We start from the raw sequence: 9,945 nt of genomic DNA, 5'->3' as shown, positions 1-9,945 counted from the left end.
CGTAAGCTTATATTGGCAGAAGATGCTTGTGGTGACTTGGATAGGAATGGCCCCCTAGCCTCATTTGTTTGATTGCTTGGCCCATAGGGAGTGGCACTATTAGGAGGAAATATGTCATTATGGGGTGGACATTGGGTCTCCTATGCTCAAGCTAGGTCCCTCGTGGGACACAGTCCCTTTCTGCTGCCTGTGGACCAAGATGTAGAACTCTCAGCTCCTTCTCTAGCACTGTGTCTGCCTGCACACCTCCAAGCTTCCCGCCATGATGATAATGGACTGAACCTCTGAACTGTAAACCAGCTCCAATGAAATGTTTTCCTTTATAAGAGTTGCCATGATCATGCTGTCTCTTTACAGCAATAGAAACCCTAATTAAGACAATTCTGAAATGTAATAGTCTCAGATATAATCAAATAAAGTCCACCTGCTGTAAAAACAAAAACAAAAGAAAAACCAAAACAACCAACCACCCCAAACCAACCAAAACCCGTTATAGTTCCAAGGAGAACCTAAAGGGAGATGACAGTCTGGAGTCTGTAGCCCTGGGGCCCGATTAACTGCCTGAAGGCTACATTGTGTGTTAAGATGGACTAAGGCATGGGGGTCATCGAAAGGTAGGGCTGACAAAGTGAAGGCTACACAAGGATGCTTGGAGAAATCAGGGAATAGTAGAACACATTTTCTTTTTAAGTGAGAATTTACTAGGTACTGTTTTGATCTGACAGATTTTTGAGACCAACAATGTCTCTGTTCTCATTGAGTTTAACAGCGGTGCAAGAGGCAAGCATAAACACACACATCACACTCACATGTATTTGTGGAGTGGAAACAAGCGTGCTATTTATAAAACCGAAGCAGAGCAAGAGAACAGGGCTTGAGGGTGGCTGCTATTTGAGGAGACCCTAAAGAAGCCAAAAGCGCACAGCACGCGTGGCCGTTCTTTTTCTAATTTTCCAAGCTGTAGGGAGCAAGGTGCGCCCCAGGAGCTCCGCCTTTCTCTCCGGATAGGCCGCAAGGTGCCATCTCCAGAGCTGCCCCGCCCACCACCCCGCCCAGAGGTGGGGCTTCGAGCCCGCGCTCAGAGAGCGCCGAGCCGAAAGCGCGCGCACAACCCTCCCGGCATGCTTCTCGTTCTCTCACGGCGTGGCTCAGACCCGCGCCCGGCATGCCGGGAACTGTAGTTTCCGCCCTCCGCCCCGCTTCAGGGGTGGCGGTAAAAGCGGCTAGGTCGGGCTCCATTTCTAGCACATGACTAGCGGCTGTGGGGAGGCCCGACGAAGGGGTGAGGGCAGGGTTACCGCGACAGCCGGCAGGCCAGCGCCCTGGCCTTCTCCGGCGCGCGCCTCTCCTCAGCGCCGCCCCCGCGCCGCGGCCACCTCGCGCTCCAGGCGTCACGGAGCGCGCGCTCCTCCCCCTTCGTCCCCTCCCGCTCGACTCGCCGCCGCCGCCGCCGCCGCCGCCGCCGCAGGAGCAGCCGCCTCCGGAGCCGCGCGCAGCCATGGCCGAGAACCCCGGCTTGGAGAACCACCGCATCAAGAGCTTCAAGAACAAGGGCCGCGATGTGGAGGCGAGTGTGCTCCGGGGCCGGCCGGGCCGGGCGGCTGGGAGGGGAGGGGCGGGGGCCGCGGCCGCTGGCTCTCGCCGGCTGGCGGTCAGTCGGAGTTGGCCGCCGCCTCGGGGCGCCGCGGCCCGGGCAGCAGCCGCCCTCTGAGCGCCTAGCGCGGCACCTGGGACCGCTGAGCGCTCGGCCCCGCTGCGCGGGCGCGGCCTGGCGTCGGAGGGGAAGGGATGTGGAGCCGAGGCGGGGTCCGCGGGCCGCGCGGGAGGACGGACCGGGATGCTGCCGGCCCGCGTGCCGCCCGCACCGCCGGGGCCGGGCCGGGCCGGGCCGCCGCTCGTGTCCGCAGCCGGTGCAGCCTCCCGCGCTGCCGCACATGGAGCCTCGGTCCCCGCGCTTACCTTGTGCGAGCCGGGCCCAGGCGGGCGGTGGCAGCCCTCAGAGGGGGGTGGGGACCAGCCGGGTAACTGACTTGTTTGAGGGTGGTGGATGGGGGAGGGTAGGATGCGCCAAGACCATTTTCTTATATTCCAGTGCGGTCCTTTGGACCAGTCTTCCCGAGCTGTTGCAGCTCATACCCCTGTGACGACTGGCATTTAGAGCGAGCTTAAAGGTGGACAATAGTTTACCATCTATTGTGTTGAAGCTTTGGGAAAGAGGTGGTGCAGACCTCTGATCTTGAGATTTTTTTTTTTTTAAAAGCTGGTCTTCGAGTGGAAGTGTGAATAATAGGAAAATAATTTCTTTCACCTGTTTTGCAGAAATAAATTGGATACATAAGATTCCTACGTCCTTGTATATACCACATGCCACCAAGCTAGTAGATTTTCCAAGTGGTTGCAAAACTGTAAACATTCATTGTGGTCACTCAGTTTGCTGCTACTCAGCATGTTGCCATTGTCTCATTAAGGTGACATTAGCAGCTACTATTTGCAAACTCTGCTTATTGAGGTAGCGCTAGAGGTCTCACTGCTCCTACTAAAACCAATGAAGTGTATGTAATAGCACAAACTTCACTGGGACCCAGCCTCTGGATTTGATGGAGGAAATAGTTTTAAGCCCATCCCCTTTTCTCTATTCTAATAGTAGGTAATATGATTTGTATAGTCCAATAGTTTTTGGTAAGAGGCTAGTTAGTAAATGCAGGATTTGGTTTGGCTGAGAAGCAAAGGAAGCTGGGCCATTTTTCAGAGCTACACAATTAAGTATGAATTGGAAAAAACCTGGGGGAATATCTTTGGAATTCCCATTTGAGTGAGACTATAGGTCTTCCATCTCTGTCCTGATCACATTTAAGTTTCTTTTTTGAAAATTACTTTCAAACAAAACTGAAACCTAGCAAATGGAACAGCCATTAGTTTTTTTGTTTTGTTTTGTTTTTTGATAAGACTTAATTTTGACCTCTTTCTACCAGTAATTTTTCCGTGTGTGTGTGTGTGTGTGTGTGTGTGTGTGTGTGTGGTCTCATCTCTCTTGCCTTTTTGTTTTCTTTTTGAGACAGGGCCTTACTGCAGGGAAGGCTGGTTAAACACGGAGAATAAATCCTGCCTCAATCTCTCAAATGCTGGGATTACAGGCATGGGCCACCACACCCTGTCCCACCAGTAATTTTTCTTGAGGCTTTTATTACTGTAAGCAAAACTTAATAGTTTATGTGGATACTGGTATTGCTTGTACATTCTTCTCTTTCTGAATGTTGATGTAAATTTTTGTCATGATTCACTTGAGTATTGTGTCCTGTTTGTTTACTGATACCTATAAGGACTTCCTCATGTAATAGATCCACAGCAGTTATTTGCTGCTTAGTAGAAGATAGCAAGTGGCTTGTGAATACAGGAAAAAGACAGTAGAGTTGCCAAGCCATTCCGTCTGATTTTGTTGACAGCGTTTCATTTCCAAGTCAGTATAACTAGGACATGAAATAGGCATTCAAATGGTAGTTCTTTGTGGCAGACACAAAGAACTATATATTAAGATGCTATACCAAGAGTTTGATGCCTCATTTAATCCTTATGAGTTAAATGTGGCACTGTTCTTTACTAGAGAAAAAAATACTTTGATACAGAATTGCCATATTTCTGTAATGTGCTGGTCACATATGAGCTTTCATTTGCTAAGTGACTGGTACAAGGAAAATAAGGCAGCATTCTCTGAGGGCTGTGAGTAGAAAGGGTTGGGGAGAGAGAGAGAGAGAGACACACACACACACACACACACACACACACACACACCACTAAGACATTCTGTTAAGAGTGACTTTATATGAGGGCTTTGAGTACAGAATAAAGCAGTGGATCTTATAGGAAGTATGCATCAAACTTGAGATGGACAGGTAAGAAATCAGTGAATACAGTAATAGGTGCAGCAGAGACATGATTACATGAGGGGGTGAATCTGAGTCTTCTAGATGGCCTCTGTTGGTCTGAGAATATGTAGGCTGTGGCAGAGTGTCTCTTGGAAGGTTTTGTTTAGTAGGGAGATCTAAGAAATGTATTCAGAGCAAAGAATGAGATGGTGTCCTGAGTATGCCAGGGTAAAGGCAGAATGTATAGAGTTGGCCTGGTGGAATAGTGTTGCAAGAAGTGTTGTCTGCAAGAAGGGATTTTCCAAAAATTAAGACTGGACATAACGGTTATAACTTGACTTGATGACACTTCTCATCCCTCCCCCCCCTCTCTCTTTTTTGGTTTCTTGAGACAGGGTTTCTCTGTATAGCCCTGACTGTCCTGGAACTCACTCTGTAGACCAGACTGGCCTCGAACTCAGAAATCTACCTGCCTCTGCCTCCCAAGTGCTGGGTTTAAAGGCATGTGCCACCACCGCTCAGCCTTCTCATCTCTTTTGCTCGTCCTCTTAATCCTCTTTCCTTCTCATGTTTTTTTGTGTAAAGTTCACAGATGATAAAGTGGGCCTACATGCACAGGTAGGAGTGGAGGAGCTAAATTATCATTGATAGTGATTGAAGCTTGGGTAAGGGAATCAGATTTTTATAGCCAACCTAGAAAGACAAGTGAAGAAGAAATGGGATTGATTTTTGTATCTCAGTACTAGACATTTTTCATGTAAGGCATTGATCCTGAAACTTTTTCAAAAAGAAAGTTGCTTTTTTCTTTTTAGATATAGAAGGGTGTGTAAAAAGAAATATTCTGCTTAGTGAATGATTCTAAAACAGACATTCAGGAAGCTGGAACCCAAGGCAACCTTGTCCTGCTTATGCACGTGGGTGTGCATAAACCTCAAGAATATGTTTGTTTGTTTTTTGGGGACAGGGTTTTTCTGTGTGGCCTTGGCTGTCCTGGAAGTCACTCTGTATGTAGCCCAGGCTAACCTCTCTCACAGAGATCTGCTGGGATGAAAAGCGTGTGCCACCACTACCTAGCTAACTTTTTGTTTATTCATCCCTTTTTTGTGTGTGTGTGCATGTGGCACAGTATACTTATGGAAGTCAGAGGACAGCTTGCAGAAGTTGGTTGTTTCCTTTCTTGGAAACTTGGGTCAAACTTAGGTTGCCAGATGTGGTGGCAAGTGCCTTTACCCACAGAGCTATTTGGATGGCTTGGATATGGCATGTTTGTCAATAATTAATAACAACAAAGAAACTGGTAGTTTGAATGAGAATGACCCCCATAGGCTTGTACATTTGAATGATTGCTCCCCAGTTGGTGGAACTGTTAGAGGATTTGGAGGTGTGGCCTTGCTGGAGGAAGTTTGTAATTGTGTCACTGGGAGTGGGCTTTGAGGTTTAAAAGCCTGCACCAGGCCCAGTTGCATTTTCTGCCTGCACTTTGTGAACTGGATGTGAGCTCTCAGCTACTATTGTAGTGGCCGGCCAGCCTGCCTCTCTGCCTCTGCACTCTGGGCCATGATGATTATGATCTGGCCCTGAAACTGTAAGCAGGTCCCCAATTAAAAGCTTCCTTCTATAAATTGCTTTGGTCATGATGTTTCCTCACAGCAATAGATCAGCAAATAAGAAACCTTAATACTTAATGAGTGTTTATGATGGAAGTACTTTATATGGATTATTTATTCGGCCACAGCCATCCTATGAAAGTAGGCACTATTACAATTCCCATCTTCAGGAGGAAACCTGAGGCCTACAACTCTTCAGTACCCCTGAGTCACAACATGGTAGGGGACTGAGCCTGGACTTATGTCAGAACACTGTGACTCGATACCAGCGAGATATCTCTTGCTCATTCTTCTCTCTTCCATTGAGGGAAACCATGGCTAGGCGTAAGTGAAGGTTAGTGAGCCAGGAGAACATCGAGGAAATGTTTACTGTGCCATAGAATCCCCATTTGGTGCTTTAAAACATTAACAATACATTTTATACAATGTATTTGCCCCTTTTCACTCAAAAGGTTTTATTCTTATTAGAGTGTTTATTTTTTTTAAAACAAAACAAAAACACTTGAATTCTTGGTTTAACAATTCTGGAACATTTATCCTTTAGATTTATTACCAAGTATAAAACACATTTTCTTTTGCAATTGATTAGCATTTCCAAGATTGTTTCTTTCTCTCCGGATATTCTATTGTATTGGCAAATGGTTCTCCATGATTTCCTACACACAATTCTCTTATATACTACTGGCTGTCCTTTGAGTTGGGCTCACTCTTGTAAACTCTTCACTCAGACTCCTTCATATGCCTCTATAATCAATAAGATTATGATTTTCCCACACTGTCATCCCAATGAAACGCCTTGAGGAGATCCTGTAAGGTCTTTGCCGACTGCCTGTGCTCTGTACTATACTCTAATGCTTTCCTAAGGGAAGTTGTTTTCACTTGCTGGGGATAGTGTGATGCTGTTTAACAATCTACATGGGTATGGTTTTAAAGTACGTACGGGCCTAGTAGGGTAGAGACCTTGCAGTATCATTGGTCATTTAGTAATTGGTTGGTAAAATTTCATACATGATTTTTGAGAAAAGAGACTAGATAATAAATATACTTTTTAAAACTATGTATTTGGGGATGAGAGAAAATATTATAAGATCTTTTTAAAATACAAGCTTTTAAAAAAGATTTTATAATTTGAAAAAGATTTTGCGTTTGTGTGTGTGCTTGTGTGCACTTATGAGCTCTTAAGCACAGATGCCTCATAATCCATAAGAGGGCCTTGGATATCCTGGAGTTAAGAGTTACAGGTAGTTGTGAACTATCTCACTTGGGTGCTAGAAACTGATCCTTTTATCTTTTGCAGAAACAATGCTTTTAACCAGGGAACCAGCTTTCCAGGCTCTTAATCAGATAGTAGTAATTTCTTTTGGGCCCAGCTCAGTCTGTTTTGCTGTAATGTACTTTTGTAAGGTGAACAAACTCAAACTTGAATGAGAACTAGAAGAAAGATTAGTATAGAATTCATACTAGCTCATGATTTATTTTTTATTTTTTTATTTTTTATTTTCGAGACAGGGTTTCTCTGTGAAACCCTGGCTGTCCTGGAACTCACTCTGTAGGCCAGGCTGGCCTCAAACTCAGAAATCCACCTGCCTCTGCCTCCCGAGTGCTGGGATTAAAGGTGTGCGCCACCACCACCCGGCTCATGTTTATTTTTATTAGCATGTTGACATTTGGTCTTTCTAAGTAATAGCAATAAAACACAAAGTATTTTTGGGAATCGCCATTCTCCTTTTAGGCTCCACTTAACCACATTCAGTGTCTGGAAGGTGCTTATTGCTCCAGCCTTCTTGATACTTTTTTGTTACTAAATTTGCAGAATGTGCCATTTTTCAGGAATCTCTGTCATGTGTCAGGCACTAATTTTCTTGAATTTGCAGCTGGGGAGGAGGTTGGGAGTGTGTGTCCCTTTTCCTGGCCCATTCACTCTTGGCTTTGTTTTGCCTTTGCCGGCTCCATTGCCTATTCACTGAGTGTAGGCATGTGTTAGGGTTCTGCCTGTGAGTCTTCCTCTGTGACCAACTTCTTGTTCACACCAGCAGTCCTTTTAGCCTTAACCATCACTTCTCTGAGGTGGGGAGGGGGTGGCAAGAGCAGGAGTGAGGTCTGTTTTAGCCCCCTGCTGAAGGGCTCACACAGACACCTCAGCAGCTTCGCATGCTCAGCCTTTGAGTTCTCATTGCCCTAGCTGTGACTAAATTTGAAACCCGAGAGTCTTCTTGGATTCCTTCCTCACCTTCACCTTCAGTCATGCCAGTCAGTGTAGCTTCACTCTCTGTGATGTCTGGATTTTAGCCTCCCCTACTTATTCTAACTTTATACTGCACTGTCACCCTCAGCGCCCTTCCTTTAGTTCACTGGGATCTTTGGATAAGCCTGATGCTTTTTTTCTCTTTACTACCACCCCCCCCCTTAAGCTCTACGACACTGAACACTGAACGTCTTATATGCTTATACATAATCTGGAGTCCTGCCCTCCCCTCTTTCCCAGGCCTGTTTCTATTCTCAGGGCTATCTTGCTGACTGAATTAACATTTTCTGCCTCCTGTTGGCTGGCTAATTCCTACCTCTTAAATACTGTAGATCAAGGTACTTTTCTTTGTTCCTGAGGGAATCTTTGTTATTGTAGCAGTAGTAATGTATTGAATTGTGTTTTGTCTGTTCTCCCAACTGTACTGTTTTTGAGGCACCAACTCTAATCTCCAATGTCTATACAATATGGTTGAAACAAGACAAGCATTAAAACAATCTTTGAATACACCCATACTGGCACTGTCCTTTTCCAAAGTGTGTTGTATGTGTGTATACACATGCACGCACATATACATTTAACTAATTTTATGCATGTGTTTTTCTTGCATGTATGTCTGTGTACCAAGTGCATGCCTGGTGTCTGAGGCAGCCAGAAGAGGGTGTTCGATCCCCTGTAACTGGAGATACAGACTGTTGTATCCTGCCATATGGGTGCTTGGAATAAAAACTTGTTCTGCAAGAGCAGCAAGTGCTCTTCACTTGCTCTTAACAACTGAGCAGTCTCAATAGCCAGGGGAAGTGCAAGAATGTGAGTGTGTGTGTGTGTGTGTGTGTGTGTGTGTATACACACACATATATGTTCATGTACGAAGACTAGCATGATCTCTTACTGGTCTTGAGTAATCCCTTAAGAAAGATCACTTAGTACAAATGAACAAAGTTTGTCCTTTGTGTGCTGATGGAACCAGCTATTGCCGGCACATGTTGAGCCTGTATTTCCCTATCAGGCCCTAGTAGGTGACTCTAGAGCTGCTAGTGACTATCTTGCCTTTAGATGGCCAACAAAGGAAAAGGCACAGTATGTTTTTGAACTGAGACTATTACTCTTATACTGTCTCTCCCTTTTACTTTGAAAATAGAATCTAAACATGACAGGTGAAATGTTAGGAGATTAAGGCAAGTGCTTAGTAGATTAAACTTCATCACATAAGCCTTTGGATACTGGCTTATATTCACTTTGCACAATGTTTTCAGGGTTCATCCTTATTGTAGCATGTATCAAATTTTCCTTCCCTAATATTCCATTGTATGTATATACTGCATTTTGTCTATTCCAGTGGTTCTCAACCTTTGGGTTGCTACCCTTTTGGTGTGGGTGATCAGTGACACCTTAATGGGGTGGCCCAAGACCATCAGAAAATACAGATACTTACATTATGATATACAGTAGCAAAATTACAGTTATGAAGTAGCAACGAATAGTTTTATGGTTGGAGTCACTACAACACAGGGAACTGTATTAAAGGGTTGCATCATTAGGAAGGTTGAGAACCACTGCTCTATTCATTCTGTCAGTGAATACTTGGGTTATTTTGGCTGTTGTCTGCCCACCATTTTATTTATTTAGGCATTTTGTTTGTTTGTTTGTTTGTTTTAGATAGGGTCCTCATGTATCTACCCAGGTTGGCTTTGAACTTGTCTAGCCAAGATGACCTTGAACTCTATACTCCTGCATGTACCACTGTCCAGTGCTGGGGATCACACTCAGGGCTTCCAGCATGCTGGGCAAGCACTCTACTAACTGAGCTACATTCTCAACCTTACTGTTGTTGTTTGTTTTTTGTTTGTTTTGTTTTTGAGACAAAGCTTTGCTATATAGCCCAAGCTGGCCTAGAACTTTCAGTGATGCTCCTGCCTCCTGGTTGTGCTAGTATTACAGGTGTGTGCACCCTTGTATTTCACACCATTTAAAATACCATTCATTTGTTGTAGAAAAAATCAGGTCAATGTTTTTACATTACATTGCACCATGGGAAATTATCATTTTTGTGGTTTAAAACAACCAAGAATCAGCAGTTTCGCCAGGCATGGTGGTGCACTCCTTTAATCCCAGCACTTGGGAGGCAGAGGCAGGCAGATTTCTGAGTTGGAGGCCAGCCTGGTCTACAGAGTGAGTTCCAGGACAGCCAGGGCTATAACAGAGAAACCCTGTCTCGAAAAACCACCAA

The 9,945-nt window shown here is 45.1% G+C and overlaps 1 protein-coding gene across 1 annotated transcript in view; it reads left to right on the top strand.

Moving 5' to 3' along the window:
• Positions 1-1,264: 1,264 nt before the first annotated feature.
• Kpna3 (karyopherin subunit alpha 3) overlaps positions 1,265-9,945 on the top strand; it is a 72,464-nt gene continuing 63,783 nt past the window's right edge. Inside the window, exon 1 of the mRNA XM_021202990.2 lies at positions 1,265-1,567. Coding sequence (XP_021058649.1) covers positions 1,499-1,567 — 69 coding nt within the window. The 5' untranslated portion in view covers positions 1,265-1,498. The remainder of the gene's footprint in view (positions 1,568-9,945) is intronic.

The sequence above is a fragment of the Mus pahari genome, chromosome 8, assembly GCF_900095145.1.
Source record: "Mus pahari chromosome 8, PAHARI_EIJ_v1.1, whole genome shotgun sequence".
Lineage (NCBI taxonomy): Eukaryota > Metazoa > Chordata > Mammalia > Rodentia > Muridae > Mus > Mus pahari.
The sequence above is the reverse complement of the archived record's forward strand: the minus strand, read 5'-3'. Positions and strand labels throughout refer to the sequence as shown.